The sequence below is a fragment of the Acinonyx jubatus genome, chromosome E2, assembly GCF_027475565.1.
Source record: "Acinonyx jubatus isolate Ajub_Pintada_27869175 chromosome E2, VMU_Ajub_asm_v1.0, whole genome shotgun sequence".
NCBI lineage: Eukaryota > Metazoa > Chordata > Mammalia > Carnivora > Felidae > Acinonyx > Acinonyx jubatus.
This window is the reverse complement of record NC_069396.1, coordinates 17,252,033-17,271,689: the sequence shown is the minus strand read 5'-3', so window position 1 is coordinate 17,271,689 and position 19,657 is coordinate 17,252,033. Positions and strand designations below refer to the sequence as shown.

The window sequence follows — 19,657 nt, the reverse complement described above, 5'->3', positions numbered from 1 at the left end:
CTCCATGCCGGGGCTGCTCCCTTGAGCTACGCGGTGGAGGTCAGGAGCTTCGGGGGTGGCCCTTGGAGACGAAACGAAGGAGGAGAACCTGAGATAGAGCCCCAAAGCGCTCAAGGCTGTCCACATCCAGCGAGCAGCAAAGAACCAGCCTAAGCGCTGCAAGTTAACCTTCCGGAAGCAGCTCCGCCCGCCGCTCCCCGCCCCTCCGGACGATGGGCGTGGCCCCTCATGAATAGTAAACGACCGCGGGGTGGGGGCCGGGCCCGCCCCCTCGGGCGGGAAGGGGGAAGCGCCGAGGCTGCCTGACTGGAATGAGGGTAGCTGCGGCGACTGCGGCGGCGGGAGCGGGGCAGGCCATGGCGGTGTGGACGCGGGCCACCAAAGCGGGGCTTGTGGAGCTGCTCCTAAGGGAGCGCTGGGTTCGGGTGGTGGCCGAGCTCAGCGGAGAGAGCCTAAGCCTCACCGGCGACGCAGCGGCGGCTGAGTCCGAGCCCTCTTTAGGGCCGGCGGCGGCCGCCTTCAACGGCCTCCCGAACGGCGGTGGCGCCGGCGACTCGCTGCCCGGGAGTCCCAGCCGCGGCCTGGGTCCCCCGAGCCCGCCCGCGCCGCCGCGGGGCCCGGCGGGCGAGGCGGGCGCGTCGCCGCCCGTGCGCCGGGTGCGGGTAGTGAAGCAGGAGGCGGGCGGCCTGGGCATCAGCATCAAGGGCGGCCGCGAGAACCGGATGCCCATCCTCATCTCCAAGATCTTCCCGGGGCTGGCGGCCGACCAGAGCCGAGCGTTGCGGCTGGGCGACGCCATCCTGTCGGTGAACGGCACCGACCTGCGCCAGGCCACCCACGACCAGGCCGTGCAGGCGCTGAAGCGCGCGGGCAAGGAGGTGCTGCTGGAGGGTGAGCGGGGCCGACGGCGGCGGGCGGGCGGGCGGGCGGGCGGCGCTGGGCCGGCCGGCGCTCACTTTGTTTCTTCTATCCTGCCCTTTACGGAGCGGGTCCGGTCCCTCCCCCTCCGCGTCCTCGGCTTCCTTGAGCTAGTGGCCCGGCTCCTCCTTGACTCTGCTTGCTAGGGCTTTGAGTATGGAAAAACTGATGGTCCTTGCAGGAGAAGTTGGCTTTCAGTCCCTAAGGAAGACTCGGTTGAGATTTAGTAAAAAGCAGCCGCGCTTGAAGCCCCGCCTCTGCACGATAAGCTGACACTAAGAACTAGGGGGAAACTGAAGGGCTCGAGTCCTGGAGGTCTCGGTTTGCCTCCCGAGAAGTGCCCGGTTGGCGCTTTCTTCATTCACATCTGGCTTCCTGGGGCGAGAGGGTCTGTTAAAATAAATAAATAAAAAATCACCCACACCCATGCCAGTGGTATGCTTGGGCAAACCACCAAAACTACTGGTTAATTTATGGGAATTTAACCCATCATTGGCTCTCAACAATAACCAAAAGAGATCATAGCACTTCATTCAAGACGGAAAGCTGAAACAGCAAGTTCGTGTGGCTAATGAGCCTTGTTTAACAGTGGAGGCTCACGTGTTTGAACATTTACTGCCAACTAGAGTTTTGCCCCTTTTGCACGAGACCGGTGCCAGCTTCCTACCATTCACAGGCATGCTGCTTCAAGGCTTTAAATGAAGCCTGAAATGTTAAATCTCAAGATAGGTTTGAATAGCCACTACTTTTACTTTAAGTGTATAGTGATCTGTAACCTGGATCCTTCGTGATGATTTATGGAAGGCCAAATTAAATCTCATTTCTTTGAAGGACCTATCCATATTGGAGGTGGTAGACTATTGTAAATGTGATCTGAAAAGCCAGTTGGCTTACTTCAGAAATTTGTGAGCAATTGGCTTTCTTTCACTGGTGATTCAGTCATTCAAGAAGCATTTATTACTGGCTATATAGACGAGGATATAACAGATAATGTTTCTGTATTTGGTCTCTAGTTGGGGACATGATGGAAAAATGCAAAACAACTTACAAGTTACTGATTATGTAATGCAAACTATATATAAATGCCAAGGAAATGCAAAGTTAGGAAGCAGTGGAAATCAGGAGTCGTCAGGGAGGCCTTTTTCAAGGAGCTGAATCTTGAGCCAGGTCTCCAAGGAAGTAATGGACATAGACAGGCAGAGATGAGTCAGGAGGGTATTCCTGGCAGAGGAAGAACAGAAGGGACTTGGGGAATGGGAGGCCAGTCACAAAGTGAGAGGTCAGAAGTCCAGCTTGGCAAAGTGATTTTGACTTTTTTTTTTTTTCCAAATCTGCTTGTAAATATTTGGGAAAATGTTAGTTTGTATGTGCTCCAAGTGTGAAATTTCCGTGTCCCATCTTTATAATATTCTATTTACAAGTATTATTTATATCTCACTATAGGTGGGACCAGACACTTCTCAGAAATTAGTGTTAATAAATGGAGTAAAATTGTAGACTGTGGCTTGGGTAGTGGGTATATAAAAAAAAAAATTGTAACCAGGATGCCTGGGTGGCTCAGTTGGTTAAGCGGTCAAGTCTTGATTTCAGCTCGGGTCATGCATGATCTCATGGTTGGTGAGTTTGAGCCCCATATCGGGCTCCATGCTGACAATGTGGAGCCTGCTTTGGATTCTGTCTCTGCCCCTCCTGTGCTCTCTGTTTCTCAAAATGAGTAAAAGGAACTTAAAAAAATTATTTTAAAAATTGTAACCTTAAATATGTACCTTGAAATTGGTCTCGATGTGCATTTGGTTATAAATTCTTAGAGCCAGAATTTTTTTTAATGTTTATTTTAGTTTTGAGGGGGGGAGGGGCAGAAAGAGAGGAAGACACAGAATACAAACCAGGCTCCAGGGTCTGAGCTGTCAGCAGAGAGCCAAACTTGGGGATGGAACCCACAAACCATGAGATCGTGACCTGAGCCAAAGTCAGCGCTCAACTGAGTCAGCCAGGAGCCCCAGAGCCAGAATATTGAAGTAGTACTGTTTATGTAGTACTCGGTGGTAACGGGCAGATATTTCATCTCTTTACACCACATATTTTTATTTTTTATTTTTTATTTTATTTTGTAGACAGAGAGAAAGCATGAGCTGGGGAGGGTCAGAGAGAGAGGGAGACAGGAAGCAAAAGTGGACCTCGCACTGACAGCAGAAGGCCGGCCGATGCAGGGCTCAAACTCAGGAGCAGTGAGGTCGTGACCTGAGCTGAAGTCAGAGGCTTAGCTGACTGAGCCACCCAAGTGCCCCTACACCATATATTTTTTTAAAAACACAGCTTTTGTTTAGGTATATTTTGAACCTGGTATTCATACCAGTTAAATGAAAATCATCTAGTAAATGTTTCCCAGTATTCATTAGTCTAAAATAGGCCACATGTGTTTTTAGAAGGAGGATTTACAAACAGCAGCATAATAACATATTTATTGAGTGCCTTTTTACCTAACACACAGGTTCTACTTTATTTTCCTAATTTGTAAAAGACAAGTCGTTTTTGGAAAAAAAAAAAAAAAGGGGGGGGGCAAGTAGTTTTTGTCCTTATATGTGTGTGGAAGTATGCAATTGCACTTTCAAGACAAAGAGATATAAAAATAAAATTATTTAGAATATGCAAAATCACTGAAAACAGTCATTTAATTGAAGCAAACATTATTTAAAATCGAGAGCTATTGTTCCATCCAGGTAGGCCACTTCTAAAAGATAGATTTTATGCTTAGCCCTTCAAGTTTTGGAACCGTAGTGTTCCTCCATTAGATGTCTCAAAACTTGAAAAGCTGTCTTAAGCAGCACAGTGATACTCTTTTGTGGTGTGGGCAGGGAATCTTAGGCATGCCCTTGCCACCCCCTGGTAAAGGAAAGCAGTAGTCTCTGGTTGCCTGTGGTTAGGGAACTGAGCTAAAGGGCTCCTTATTATCCCATGGATTTGTCAGGATTATTCATTCATACATCAAACATTACTCAACTCTGCCATGTGTCAGAGGCGCTTGAAGTTCCCTGATTCCTGCCCTCAGGAAGTTTGGAGTTGACATAAGAGAGAGAGGGGAGAAATAACCGCAGCAAAGGGCTAAAGTGATGTTATAATAGAACTCTGGAGAGGACACAAAGGAAGGAGAGATGTATAGAAGACCTTAATGGGGATCAGAGGTTGAGGATGCCTGGGAAAAGGTTGATGGTGAAGCTAAAGTTTCCCCTAAGAGAAAGCTGCCACCAGAAAATACACACAAATGAGAAACATTAGGAAGTTATTCTGCCCGGTGAGGGTAAATACAAGTGAGGACTTTGTGGTCAGACAGACGTGGGTCTGTTTCTGAGTAGTGGTTTGTAACCCCTAGGCAAGTTACTCAACCTTGCTAAGCCTTGGTTTCCTCATCTGAAAAACCAGGATGATAATACCTCCTTCAAAGGGTTGTTATTCATTTGATAGTTTTTGTGCTGGATGCTTTTTTGGGGACTGGGAATATGGCAGTAATCTACAATAACAAAAACAAAACTCTGAATGAGGAAGGTAGGACTGGGTCATGAAGGTATGCTCTGAATTAACACGAGCACTCTCAGAATAGCCAGGATAACAAGTTAAAATCCAAGGTTCCATTTTACTTGAAAAGAAAAACATGGTAAGGAAAAGAACTACTTTAGGCGAACAGGTTAAGAAATGAGTTTGCGGGGCACCTGTGTGGCTCGGTTGGTTAAGCGTCCAGGTTCGGCTCAGGCCATGATCTCATGGTTCATGGGTTCGAGCCCCGTGTCGGGCTCTATGCTGGCAGCTCGGAGCCTGGAGCCTGCTTCGGATTCTGTGTCTCCCTCTCCCTCTCTGTCCTTCCCCTGCTTGCTTTCTGTCTCTCTCTCAAAAATAAATAGACATTAAAAAAAAAAAAAAGAAAGAAAGAAATGAGTTTGCATTTCTTAGAAGCAAAGATTCTTGTTTTCCTATTTTCCTAACATCTCTTGTATAGGCCAACATTTTTATTTTTAAATTTGCATTTAGGGGCACCTGGGTGGCTCAGTCGGTTAAGTGTCCAGCTCTTGATTTCAGCTCAGGTCATGATATCATGGCTCTTGAATTTGTGCCCCGCACTGAGCTCCGCCCTGGGCTCTGCGCTGGCAGCGCGGAGACCGATTGAGATTCTTTATCTTTTCTGCCTCTCTCTCCGTCCCTCCTCTGCTCATCTTTTCTCCCTCTCTCTCTATCCCTCCTCTGCTCATGTGTTCTCTCTCTTAAAGTAAATAAATAAACTTAAAAAATTTTGCATTTAGTTTCCTCTTCCTGATTTTTTCTTCTTCACATTTACCATTCAGAACATTACCCTTGATTTTTTTCTAATTTTTTTGTTTTCTTTTTCTTTTTTATTTTATTTATTGTTATTGTATGTATTTATTTATTTATTGTAGAATCTTACCCTTGATTTTAAATTTTTTTATTGTTTTATTTTTGAGACAGAGAGCATGAGCGGGGAAGGGGCAGGGAGAGAGGAGACATAGAATCCTTAGAAGGCTCCAAGCTCTGAGCTGTCAGCGCAGAGTTCGACGCGGGGCTCAAACCCACAAACTGTGAGATCATGACCTGAGCTGAAGTTGGACACTTAACCAACAGAACCGCCCAGGCACCCCCATACCTTACCCTTGATTTTAGCCAAAAGGTCAAGAAGTGATTTTATCACTCAGAACCTTAAAATTTGCTACTCACTGTGTACTTGCAGTTTTAGCTAGTGACTGTTAGCATTGATACTAAGATATGCCATGCAGAGTTATTCAGATTTTAAGCATAAAGAGGTGACTACTCACCTGTCAGATATTAGATGTTGAATTTAGTGTATCCTGAGTGCTAAAAATAGGGTCTAAGTAGCTTCTAGCATTTATATTTTTTAGGGCTATGAAATAAACTAAGTGAACATAAATTAGACTATACATTGGAAAATGTTCCAGAAGAGGTTAGGGAAGACAGTTTTAAAGTGTTCAACTTAAGGTTTGATATTTTAAGGATGCCTAGATAGCTCACTTGGTTAAGAATGTGACTTTTGATTTCAGTTCAGGTCATGATCTCAGGATTTGTGAGTTTGAGCCCCACCTAAGTCTCTGTGCTGACAGCACAGAGCCTGCTTAGGATTCTCTCTCTCCTTCTCTCTGCCCCTTCCCTGCTGGCATACACACACTCTCCTGCACTCAAAATAAATAAACATTAAAAAAAAGTTTGATAATTTGAGAAATGATCAGTACTTTTGAAGCAATTCTCGTTGGAATATTGTTGGAAAGTCATTTATTGCCTAAATGTAATTCTAAGTTTTGTTATCAAATCTACTGAAAAGAAAATGGTTAAGTGTATAGAGGAAGTGGACTGGCATGAAACGTATCTTGAAAATTGAAAATAATTTTTATATCCAGAATGGCTTGAGATTTTCAGTGTTCTATATAATATGGTTCTTTGTGTGTGTTAGGGGACATGTAACATATTGCTGACATTACTAGGCTGCTAAGTTAAAGAAGCTAGTTTGGATTCCTATACTGCCAGTTTCTTCAGTGTATGTTGGACAAGTTGGGAGTCTTCTAAGGAAAACATTCTACATTTTCTTTGAGATTTTGTGTGTGTAGTCATTAATTTATCTCTACAAGAACATCTAAATTGTCAGGAAGTTTGTGTTTCTGTGTTCCTTTCTTTTTGTTTAACTAGCCTCATCATGTTTCACTTGAATGATTAGACATGTTTATATGAGAAACTATGTTTTTGTAACCAGTTTACTTCTCATAGAGTCTCGTGCTAAAATATGTCCCCCAAATTATTATCAAAATATGAGAAGTTTATTGATTCTAATATAGAGTGGTTATGAAAATTCTAAGAACATTTTTAGAAACCAAAACCAGGCTTTAATTTAGATCTTAACTGATAACTCAGTAACTTTAATAGATTACCTGCTGTGTAATTCTTCCGGGATAAAGGTTGCTTTACTTTGTGATCAGATGTGTGTCTTGGTACATAAGGAATGAGGTACAGCCTGTGGCTGTGGAAGTGTCCAGCTGTTCTGAGCTGACTGACTATTCAAGGATCCAATCACTGTTCCTGGTTAGGTTTACATCCTATCCTAATTGAACAACAAATAATGTCACTTGCTTGCATTTTCCCCTAAATAATATAACAATGCCTTATGTTTTTATTAACATTTTTAAATTATCTATGCACTTTTATCTGTATTTTCTCATTTGACCTTTACACAGTCCTTGGAAGTGATGGGCATTTTCTCTTTGTTCTACAAATGATTACGCTAAAGTTCATTAAAGTTAAGTGAGTGACTAAAGGTCTCAGAATTTCTCTTGATTTTTAGAGGAAAAATTTTAATGTTCTTTGGGCAAAAGGAAACATCTTACCAGGATTTTTTAAAGTTGTAAAGTCTCATCTTCTGGATGAGGAATTAATGACCAGAGAGGTTAAACGACACGTTTGAGGTCAACTAGCTAGTTAGTGGTGGAACTTGGACTAAAACCCAGGTCATTGCTTTCTGCCTTGTACTGTGCTACGTACAGCCAGTCACTCAGGTCTCTTAGGATCTCCTGAACATTATCATGTTGCAATGTGTTGTGAGAGGTCAGCATGCAAAATAAGTTGAAGGTAGTCCCTGGTGTCTAAGAGCTGACACTGAAATTGGAAAGAGAAAACTGCCACACAGAAATTGATCGAATGGGTAGTACTCCCTCTTCAAGAGTTCCCTGAGGGGAATGATCAGTTATAGGGTGGAAGAGCAGAGTGTGCTGTCATGGGGAAAGGATCATTTGATCTGAGGCTTGAGGGACAGGTTGCTTCCCTGTAGATGGAAGTCCTTCCAAATTGAGGTGATAACCTGAGCAAAAGCCAAAATGAACTTGACACATGATAGGAAGTGAGGAGAATAGGATTGAACTTGGAAGAAAATAAAGCTGGGAAGATAAATTGGAGCCAGATTATGCAAGGCCTTGAAAGCCAGCCAGAGGAATTTGGACCTTTTTCATTCTGTCAGTCAACATTTATTAAGTACCTACTACAAACAAGGTGTTGTGGTAGATGCCGGGAATTAAAAATTGGGAGTAATCCCCACCCTTTAGGCTAGGAAGGAAATAGTTATAATAGGTTTGTGATAAGTGCTTTAAAAGAGGTGAGAATTTGGTGCCCTAGAGGAGAGAAAGAAGTGCAAAGGAGACAGCGTGTCAAAGGTTGGAAAGTGATAAGTAGCTGGTGTGTTGAGAGAAGTAAAGCGTGGTAAGTAAGGTACGGGAAGTGTGTACTTGGGAAGATGGGCGGAGGCCAGAGATCATCAAGTGCCTTATGTGCAGTGCAAGCAATGGTCTCTCAGTGGGGCTTATACTTGCTTTTCAACCCGAAAAAAGAATTTGAGCTTTATTAATATTTAATGTATTGGTGACACTTGTTCTCTTAGTCTTACAAGACAGGGCCATTACACATTTGGTACACAAGGTGAAATCTCAAGGAAAGAGTGGAAGCTTCACAAAGCAAAGGGATTGCTAGTGGCGACCTTACTAATTTGTCTGCTCTTGTTTTATTTGTTTGTTTGTTTGTTTAGTCTGCTATTATACCGCGACTTACTGCAGTTTTCTTGAGCATGATTGAATGTATATATTGCATGTGCTTTTAACTAAATTAGTCTTCACAAAGTAAATGCCTTAAGATTTGCACAAAGAAACCATGGATTGAAGGCAATTATAACACTATAAACAATAACAAAAAGGCAAAGCCAACATTTCTCCTAATAGGAGCTCTTTGTCACATCTCAAGGTAACTGTATTGTCAAGAAGTCAGCCTAAAAAATGAAATTGCCAAGAAGACTTATTTGAAATGTGGATTAATACATTGTCATTATTAATGAACTTGACCCTAAGAGTATATTCTAGTTTGAATAATGTAGTAACAATGATAGTATGACATCATCAGAAATATGTTAGTGTTTTTATTTCATCTTCATCTCATTCTTTCTTGATTTCTGTATTTTATGGATGTTTAATAATATACATGTATTAGACAATATTCACAGATTGAGAGTGTAGGCTCACGCTTTTCCTAATGGTGTGTGCTGTCAGAAGTTTTAGGCCTAGGAGCCACCAGGTTAATTTAAAGGGCTTTAAATGAGGTAGTGATGGGGTGCCTTGGTAGCCCAGTCATTTAAGTGTCCGACTCTTGATTTCAGCTCAGGCCATGATGTCACGTTCATGTGTTTGAGCCCCACATCAGGCTCTGTATTGACAGTGTGGAGCCTGCTTGGAGTCTCTTTCTCTGCCCCTCCCCCATTCATGTTTTTTTCCTCTCTTTCTCTCAAAATAAATAAACATTAAATAGAAAATACTAAAAATAAGTGAGGGAGTGATGTCTTAGGAAGTTCAGAGGGGCAGATGGAGTGTAGGCGCTCAAGACATGAGGTAAGGGAAAGCAGTTAGGAAGCTGTTGTGACACCATAAGGATATTGAGACTGAAAAATATTGAGATAGAAACAGCAGGTCTAAATGATCGGTTTGGGGACCGAGGGAAAAAGGAAAGTGGAGGAAACTCCTAGATTTCTGGCTTAGGAAACCAGATAACAAAATTGACAGGGGAGGAACTCTGTTTTGGGTGAAGATAAGTTTGGTTTTGGACATGTTGAATTTGAGTTACCTGTGTGACATTCTGGCACAAAAGTCTAATAGCGGGTCTGGAGTGTGGTCTATAGTGAAGAGAAACGTGAGAACTGAATGAAGACTTAGGAGATGTTAGGGTAAGGTGGTAATTGATGCCATGAGGATAGATATAATCATCAAGAGAGGATGCAAATAAAAAAAGGGAGGTAGAACCAGGATGGCACCCTGCAGAACCCCTACATTTGAAGCAAGGAGTGGGAGGAGAAGAATCTGGAAAGAAATGGTCCAGGAGGTAGGGAGAGAGCCGGGAGAAAATGGTGCTGTGGAAGTCAGTGAGGCAAGAATCTGAAAAGGAGGATGTGATCAGCATCAGAAGCCAAGAAAGTAAAGAACAAAAATGAAATCTGTTGGATTTGGTAATTAGAGAACCGGATCATTAAAGTTCTCATAAGAGCAATTTCAGCAGAATGACAGGAGCAGAAGGCAGTGAATAGACTATGCTTTTTAAAAGTTCTCAGAAAAGTCAAAGAAGCAAAGATGGCAACTAGAGTTGAATGAAGTGTCCAAAGAACGTTTTAGTTTTGTAGTTGGTTGTTCTTTATTTTGTTTTACATGGGAAATAATTGGGACGTATTTGTAGAGCAAGGAAACAAGGCCAACAGGCAAGGGAAGAGGCTGAAGAGATAGAAGGAGTGGGGAACTGATGCAATCCATTTTTGAGCCAGGAAGTGACATGATGGGAACAGAATTTTGGGTTGGCAGCAGTGGATGATCTGGATCCAATGCAAAGAGGAAAGACAAAAGGTAGGAAAAACTACAGCTGTTAGAGTAAAAAGCAACCCAAAGCAGAGATGATAATCATTGAATGGGGTAGTGGTGGTAGCAGGGAATAGATACGAAGATGCAAGTCAGGAAACATATTAAAGCAGATGATTTTTGCCAGGGGTCAGCAGAATCCGCCGGGGACCTTTTTCTACCCAGAAAGCCTCCTTCTCACTGCCTGTGCTCCCAAAGATTTGACACGTGTGGAGAATCTCTGGCAGTGCGCTTCTGTTGCTAGCCAGGCATTTGATCCATCAGAGACGTTGGGTGGAAAATTGAGAGCCACTGTTTTCAAGGAAGAAATGATGGGCTGCGGGTACAGATTGGATATCATCAATTAGCCCTGAGATTTCTCTCCGGGGATAATAGGAAAATGGTTGTTGACAGTGGGAAAAAATGGAATACTTTGGGAGGGTGTTAAGCTTATACCATTTAGCTTTGTTATAAAGCACTTAGGTGATATAACTGCTGGCTCTGGGCACTGAGAAGAAAAATTTTAGTTTTATAAACAGTACTTTACATCTGGTCACACAGCATGAGAGCATATTCTTCCTTTAAAGGGTTTCCCCCCCCCTAGATTAGAGAAAGGAGCTTTTAGCTTCAGAGAAATGATTGTATGTTCTGGTACACTTAATGTTTTGTGTCTGGAGAAATACAGTTGATTTAGTCACTTTATGTGAGTGCCATTCTAAGGAAGCTACGCTGATTTCTTCATACAATTTGTGTTTGATTTCATTTTAAAAACAAATCTCATGAAATGATTTTGTATAGGAACAAAGTGCCAGTGATTATGGTGTCAGTAGATTGGCTTTTTGGAAAGAGTAAAATAGTTACTAAACTCCAACTTGGTTTTTGTTTCTGTAATCTGGCTCACTAGAAGTTGCTAGAATGCTTTGACATATAACTACAGTTAAGAATAATCTGTCATGTATATAAAATGTTATACTTCACACTCAGAAAATGGGAAGCTTTGATTTGAAAGGGATTCAGAAAAGTCATAGACTGGGGCACCTGGGTGTCTCAGTTAGTTAAGTGTCCGAATCTTGATTTAGGCTCGGGTCACGATTTCATGGTTTGTGAGATCAAGCCCCACAGGGGCCATCATTGCAGAGTGTGTTTGGGATTCTCTCTCTCCCTGTTTCTCTGCCCCTCCCCTGCTCATGCATGCTCTCTTTCTTTCTCTCACTCTCTCATTTAAAATTTTTTAAGTGTTTATTTTTGCGAGACAGAGCATGAGTGGGAGATGGGGAGAGAGAAGGAGACACAGAATCTGAAGCAGTTTCAGGCTCTAAGCTGTCAGCACAGAGCCCAACACGGGGCTCTGTGTTTTGGAACACATGATCACAACCTGAGCTGAAGTTGGACACTCAATCAACTGAGCCACCCAGGTGCCCTCTCTCTTATTTAAAAAAAAAAAAATCATAAACTTCTTTATTAGTAGTAAAAGGAGTTGATCAATAAAAAAATTTCTGAAAGAAAGTATATATGCCTTATTTAATGTGCTTTTGGTTTTAAAGCACAGAAGGCTATTTAAACTAGTTTAAGTAAAATGGTGGTGGTATAGATACAGACAAGTCTCAGGACTCCAGAAAAAACTAAGCAGCCCTGCGTCAGTGATGTCAAGAACCAAGGCATTGCTGAGGACCACTGCTCCATCACTCCCTCTCACATTTCCTCATCTCAGAGCTTATGCTTCTCTCTAAGAATATCTTTTGCAAAAGCTTTGTTCTAGTCTTTTTATGGTCTCATTTTTTTACATTTAACTCTTTAATCTACGTAGAATTTATTTTGGCATATGGTCTGCCATAGAGGTTTAACTTTATTTTTCCAAACAGTTAACTGATTATCTTAGCATTATTTGTCAAATAATGCTCTTGCATGAGTTGTCTAATAGATTGATGGGGCTGCCTGGAGTGCCATGTAGGGAAAGATTCCAAAGCCATACCTGGGTCCAGCAGGAAAGCATGCTCTGCTTAATTAGTGATGTCTGCAATGAGTGTGCCGCACGGGTGAGGTATAGTACACATGCTGTGTATCTGTCACCGTAGGCATGACCTGGCCTTTCCTCATTGATTTGAAATGGACCCTTTTATATAATTAATTTGTTGTATTCTGCAGTCTGATTCTGGATTTTGTATTATATTCTATTTGAGTGTTTTGTAACATACTAAACTATAACATACTAAACCTTTTAACATTTAATATCTGATCATTGAAGTGAGCTATACCAGTCAAGAAAATTTTGAAAAATAACAGTAAACAATTGCAGGGTGGGATGAGAGTATACTTAATTCTCTGGGTAAATTTTAGAATGATTTTATCATTAAAAAATCCTTTAGGATTTTGATTAAAATTGTATTAAATTCATAAATTCATTTGAAGAAAACTAATGTCTTTGTAACACCTATTTCCCAATCATTCTGCCAGGAGTACTGGACCTCACTCATCCATGTTCCAATCATGTGCAAGGAGTTCTGATTGGCCAGGCCCAGATCATGTACTCACCTTGGAGTCCGGAAATAGGGCAATTCCCCTGGTTCTATGTGGACTGAAAGTGGGGTGTCTCCAAGGATAGTCAACATGGTGTTACTAGAAGAAAGGAAAATGGATACCAGGCAGACATCAACAACAGTGATCTACTATGATGTTCTAAAAACATCAGAAGATGGTCTTAATTACTCTATTAGTTGAGGGATTTAGAAACTTTATAGACAGATATAAAAGGAACACAAGAAGAATACACTTGGGTACAGATGAGCTAGTTGGAAATTTTCAAAAACTTTTGACACTCCGAAGTGACTAATAAATCATTCCCAGCATTTATTTGAGTTTTTGAACATTACTTTTGTATGAATTTCAAGCAACTTCACAAGTATGCATCATGACTGTGTTATAACAGGGACAATAAAAATGTATAGCTAGAGCTTAGGGGCAGGCCTTGAAGGTAGAGGTAGGTTGGGATAGAGAAAAATCTTTGTCTATCGAAATAGATGCATACAGTTTTTAGTAAGAAGTATTTTTGTTGCAGAAACCCACACCAAACTGAGCAGAAGTGGAACGTATTGCCTCACATAGTTCTTAAGACTGGGGGCGGATCTAGGTTTAGGTCCAGAGGGATCCAAAGGCTCAGATTATTTTGGCTGCAACATCTCCTGCTGTGGAGTCTAATTCTGCCTAGTCAGCTAAAATGGCATTGGCAGTCTAGGAATATATCACCCTAACTTAATAACCCCTGTTAAAAAAGAAACATTTTTCTTCTGGCACCTGCATTTCAGTCTCTGGCAAGGACTCTGATTAGCTCTGCTTTGTCCACCTCTTCAAACTAGCACTATTTCTAAGGTGATGGAGACTGTGATCTAGACCTGGGTCATGTGCCCAACGCTGTTATATCAAGATTGGCATCCTCGCCAAACTGAAATGTGGAATGGGGTGGTTTCTAGGCAAACTTGCTTCTGCTATTACAGTGCAGATGTTGAAGCTATAGAGTTAAAAAACATTTTTTTTTTAAGGTATCTGTATGCCCAGCGTAGGGCTCGAATTTATGACCCCTTAGATCAAGAGTCATATGCTGTACTGACTGAGCCAGCCAGGTGCCTCAAAATATTTTATAACTAAATTGTAAATTAAAAATTAAAACAATGGAAATAATAATGATGTTATTGAGAGCTCACTCTGCTAAGCTCTTTTAATTTTTTTTAAGTTTATTTATTTATTTTTGAGAGAGATATGGGGCTCGAATTCATGAGCCATGAGGTCGTGACCTGAGCCGAAATCAGATGCTCAACCAACTGAGCCACCCAGGCACCCCGTAGCCAAACTTTTTTGGTGCTCTTCCATTTTTGGTATATTACTATGTTAGTTTACTGTTGTTGTTGTTGTTGTTGTTGTTGTTTTAAGTGTTTATTTATTCTTGAGACAGAGACAGAGTGTGAACAGGGAAGGGGCAGAGAGAGAGAGGGAGACACAGAATCTGAAACAGGCTTCAGGCGCTGAGCTGTCAGCATGAGCCTGACGCGGGGCTCAAACCCACGAACTGTGAGATCATGACCTGAGCTGAAGTCGGACACTTAACCGACTGAGCCACCCAGGCGCCCCTACGTTAGTTTACTTTTGAAAAACATCTCTAAACCATATTTACTTTTACAAATAAATGTTTGCCCAAATGAAATACAATCTGTTTCACTGAACACTAAGCGTCTTGGATTTACCTCCTTATTCTGCTGTAATTGGTGGCCAGTAGAAGTATTTAAATTGTTAGCTGTTTTCATTGCAATAAGGGCTATCTATATTTTTAAAAACCCTAGTAAACAGTACTACATTTTAGGTGCTAAGGATAAATGTTTGCCATTAGTCTCTTCAAAGATTATTAATTACATTGTAGAATAAAACTGCATTTGTTTTTCAATGAACATAAAGTAAAAGTAATTGAAAAAAATCAAGCTGGCTCTGGGCAAATATAAATTCTGCCAAAAAATAAGACAAAGACTAAAGTGATATTTCTGAAAGTCACTGCTTACCACAGATGTTTTAATATGGATCTGCTTTGTCTACCTACAGTGTCATAGAGTTGATTTTTGTACTTGTTAATTTCATTTCTGGATATGGAGTAATAATATTACAAGATTAGTCTATGGCATTGATATTGGTAAATAAAGAAATAAAATAATTTTAAATGCTGCCAAGATGTTTTTTAGTAGCCAGGTCTGGCAGATTTATAAATATATTCATATATATTTGTATATATATTTTCATATGTATATTTTGACAAGAAAAATGTTTTCCCTCTGCTTCTCTCTAGGGAGATTGTGGTTGCGAGAAGGATCTGGTCCACTCTTGTTATTCTTCAACCAACCAGTTTCCTCCCGCTCTTATCTTTTTATTTTTGGGTATTTTTCTTATATTTTCTTCTATTTCTTTTGTGCTTGGGTCTCAAAAGAAGTCTTTGGGATCTTTAAGATATCTCCAGTCCTTGGGACGTGATCGTTACAGAAACTACCTGGATCTTCTGACACCAAAAATACTTCTAAACCCAAGCACAAGAGGACAAGTTACTTGGGAGAAAAATAAAGCAAAGCATTTCTGACGGCCATTAGCATTCTATGTAACCTTGGAAAAAATAATTTCAGCATTACAGGCATTATATTTCTTATCTATTAAAAATAGGATGCCTTCTAGTTCTCATATTTTATCACTCTAAATATAAGATAGCGAATGAAGAGTTGTTGTTAAAATAAGCTGATTGTAGGGGCGCCTGGGTGGCTCAGTTGGTTGAGCGTCCGACTTTGGCTCAGGTCATGATCTCGCAGTTCGTGGTTCGAGTCCCACAGCGAGCTCTGTGCTGACAGCTTGGAGCCTGGAGCCTGCTTCAGATTCTGTGTCTCCCTCTCTCTCTCTCCCCCTCCCCCACTTGTGCTCTGTCTCTCAAAAATAAATAAATGTAAAAAGAATTTTTTTTAAATAAACTGATTGTGTACAAATACATCATGGATTGTCAGAGAGTTAAAATATAATCAAATTATTTTTAACACTAAAAATACCCTAAATACAATTTAATCTCTTTTTGATCATTCAGATGGAGCCTCAGGATTTGTAATACCTTATTGTGAACTTTATTGCTGTGATAGAGATAAATACAAGTGTCAGATAAGAGATTTTATGTTGTAGATCTGCAGATAAATCAGCCTTTGCTTTTCCATCTTTCATTGTAACTAATCTCCTTTGGACCAACACAGGCAGCATGTATAAAGCTGTCTTCTTCAAGCAGAAAAGAATCACTTAGGAAGAAGGAATATTGAGTGATCTAGATTGCAATTAATTTTGCCACTGATTATTGTGTAACTTGAGATTTCTTCATTGTTCTTTAGTGAATGAGGGCAAGACTCTCTTAATGAATTTTGGCAAAGAAAGACCAAACTCTAGGACTTAGATGCCAAATAATTCCTTTCTCTTTGCCCTGTTTAGTGTGAAAAATCAAGAGAAAGGGGGAAATTATTTGCAATAAATATTATATTTGTGTTGGCCTTTGTTGTCAAGCAAATCTACTCATAATGATTTAGATGTTTGGAATATTTTGATTAGGTAAGGAATCAACATCTTTTGAAAAAGTTTTATGTATTCTCTATTAGCATTAGCACACTGGCATGAAATTATTTTTATGCCAGGCATTCTCCTGTAGACTGTGTCCTTGGCACCTAGCAAAACATCACTCATATCACTGTTACCATGTATGTTTGCTAAATGAAAGAAGGATGGAATATACAGAGCGTCAGATCTCAAGTATAAAAAGGTTATTTAAAATACAGGTCCCTAAACATGCTCTTTCAGTGCAGTTTATTTTTTAGGTCTCTGGAGTTGAAATAAAAGAAAAATAATGAACTTGTTATACACCAAATTCAGGATATGATTACTACTAGGGCATGAGAAGATGAATGGAGTCAAAGAGAGGTTCATGGGGCTTTTTGTGAGGAAATAAACCTGAACAAATATGACAGAATGTTTAAGATTGATCAAGTTGAGTTATATGAATGTTCATGATATTGACACTACATTTTTTTAGCATATTTTTTTCAATTTTTTTTTTTTTTTTTACTCTTTATTTATTTTTGAGAGAGAGACAGAGCATGTGCAGGGGAGGGGCAGAGAGAGAGGGAGACACAGAAGCAGAAGCAGGCTCCAGGCTCTGAGCTGTCAGCACAGAGCCCAACGCGGGGCTCGAACTCACGAACTGTGAGATCATGACCTGAGCCGAAGTCAGACGCCTAACCGACTGAGCCACCCAGGCGCCCCTTTAGCATATTTTAAATATTTCACAGTCTTGAAAATTCAGATGAAATTAAAAAGCTGTCAGATTTTTCTTTGTGCTGGACTATTTATCACTTGGATTAATTCTGATTCCTTAACATTTTTGAAAATTGGAATATAATGAATACAATAATATGTTCTTAGGTGTTCAGCTCAATGAGTTGTGGCAATTATATATACCTGTGTAACCACAACAGAAGCTGTTGAACATTTCTATCACCCCAGAAGGTTCTCTTTGCTCTTTCAAATCAATTTCTTTCCCTATCTTCAGCCCAGATAACTACTTTCTGATTTCTTTTACCAGTTTTGTTCTTGAAATTTATGTGGGAATGGAGCCATACAGTAGGCACTGTCTTGCATAAGGCTTCTTTCACTTGTCATCATGCTTTTGAGATTCATAGTTTTTATCTGTATCAATTTTTTTTGTTAGTAAGCTCTTTGCCCAACGTGGGGCGCGATCTTATGACCCCCAAGATCAAGAGTCATATGCTCTAGGGGTGTCTGGATGGCTTAGTTGGTTAAGCATCTCACTCTTGGTTTCAGCTCAGGTCATGATCTCATGGTTTGTGAAATTGAGGAAGTGAGGCTCTGCACTGCTTGGGATTCTTTTTCTCCCCCTCTCTCTGCTCCTCCCCTGCTCTCACTCTCTCTCAAAATAAATAAACGTGGAAAAAAAAAAAAAACATTAAAAGAAACCGCAGAACAATCCCCTAGAGTAAATGTACCATCTTACACTCCTAACAACAATGTATGAGAGTTCCAATTGCTTCATATCCTTGCTAACATCAGATGTTATTCATCTTACTATTTTAGCCCTTGTAATAGTTATGAAATGGTATTTTGTTGTGGTTTTTAATTTCCACTTCCCTGGTGAATAAAGAAAAAGCACCTTTCCACGTGTTTATTGACCATTCATGTATCTTTAAAAGTGTCTGTTCAAGTCTTTTAGATATATTTTTTACTCGGTTGTTTAGTTATTCTTATAGAACTCTGTATTCCAGGTACAAGTTGGTTGTCAGAAGAGTGTGTTGTGAATTTTTTTTCTAATCTGTAGCTTGTCTACTCGTTTCCATTAAGGATATTTAGCTGAGCTGCAATTTTTTCTTCACGGTTGGTGTTGTGTGTCCTGTCTAAGAAATCTTTGCTGACTTCAAGGTCACAAAGATATTCCGTGTTTTCTCCTAGAAGTTTTATGGTGGCATTTCAAGTTTAGACCTATGATCCATCTTGAAATGATTTTTTCATATTGACTGTTTTTCTTTGCTATCACTTTGTCCTCAACTGATTGACAAGGTTCTTTTGCCCTAAAGATCTTCATTCTTTCTCTTTGTGGGGTGATGGCAGAAGACTGCTGTGTAACTTTTAGCAAACACTTTGCTCTACACTGCTGACCTATTTATGTGTGTTTCCTCTTCAGCAACGTATCACTGAAGTATCAGACAAATGGAGTCCTCTCTCTCTGTTTTATTATAATTACTCCCTATCACACTTTTAGGGTCTGGTTTTGAAGCGGAATATTCAGGAAAGCCATAGGAAAACAGCATCCTGGCCTAGAAGTTGCTACCTGGAATAATGAAGTATTACCTGTGAATGCATGATTATTTAAAAGATCTTGATGCCTCCTTTACCTTTTGTTTAAGCATCTTGTACAGTTGTAGCATTGTAATGGTATTAATGCCACAAAACTAGGAGGACTACTCATTAACGCGAATAAATGGGAGAGAATGCAGTGAGCCAAAAGTTGCAGTCTTGAACTTGTAAGACTGTCTCAAATGCAGGTCTGTACTTAAAATACCAGGCTAACTTATTTTGGCCAAGTTGATATGCTGAATGGGGAGGGAAGGATGTGGTGAAATAGGAAGGATTAAAAAGGCATGGACATAAAACCCTTTAATACTGCTTAGTAAGGTATTCATTATATCCATTTGAAGAAATCTAAAATTATTTATGGGAGAAATGTATTTTTAGGTTGGGGGCGGGGACTGTTAGTAAATCATTGGGTATTAACCAGTTTGGGAACAAAGTGCATCTGAAAGGAATGTTTAACCCTGTTAGATTGTGTTTTTGTGTTTATTGTCAACAGCAACACATCTCCTTCTCCGCCTCCCAGGAGACTCCCCTGAGGAGCTATTCCCAGATTTTCGGAAAAAAGTTTGAAAAGTTATTTTGGATTTCTTATTTAGGGGATAATAATCTTAAATTTGGTTAAAACATTCTCTTTCTTTCTTTTTTCCTTCTTGTGTTTTAAGTTTTATTTTTCATATTTAAGTTTGTACTGCACCCAGAATTTATTTTTGTATAAATTGGTTTTGTTTAGTTTTATGTTTGGTTAAAACGTTTTCTGTGAGCAATCAGCTCTTAATGATTCTTGTAAGATGGATCAGTTTTGCTACTTATTTTCCTAGAATATTTCATCTCCGTCAGGTTTCTTTTGTCCTGTTTCCGGGTGGTGTGTTGAATTGCCACAATCTGCTGCATTTACTCTGAGA

At 40.4% G+C, this 19,657-nt stretch overlaps 1 protein-coding gene across 1 annotated transcript in view; it reads left to right on the top strand.

Annotated features, from left to right (window-relative positions):
* Positions 1-268: 268 nt before the first annotated feature.
* SNTB2 (syntrophin beta 2) overlaps positions 269-19,657 on the top strand; it is a 99,885-nt gene continuing 80,496 nt past the window's right edge. The window contains exon 1 of the mRNA XM_027076084.2: positions 269-891. Within this exon, the coding sequence (XP_026931885.1) occupies positions 312-891 (580 nt within the window). The 5' untranslated portion in view covers positions 269-311. The remainder of the gene's footprint in view (positions 892-19,657) is intronic.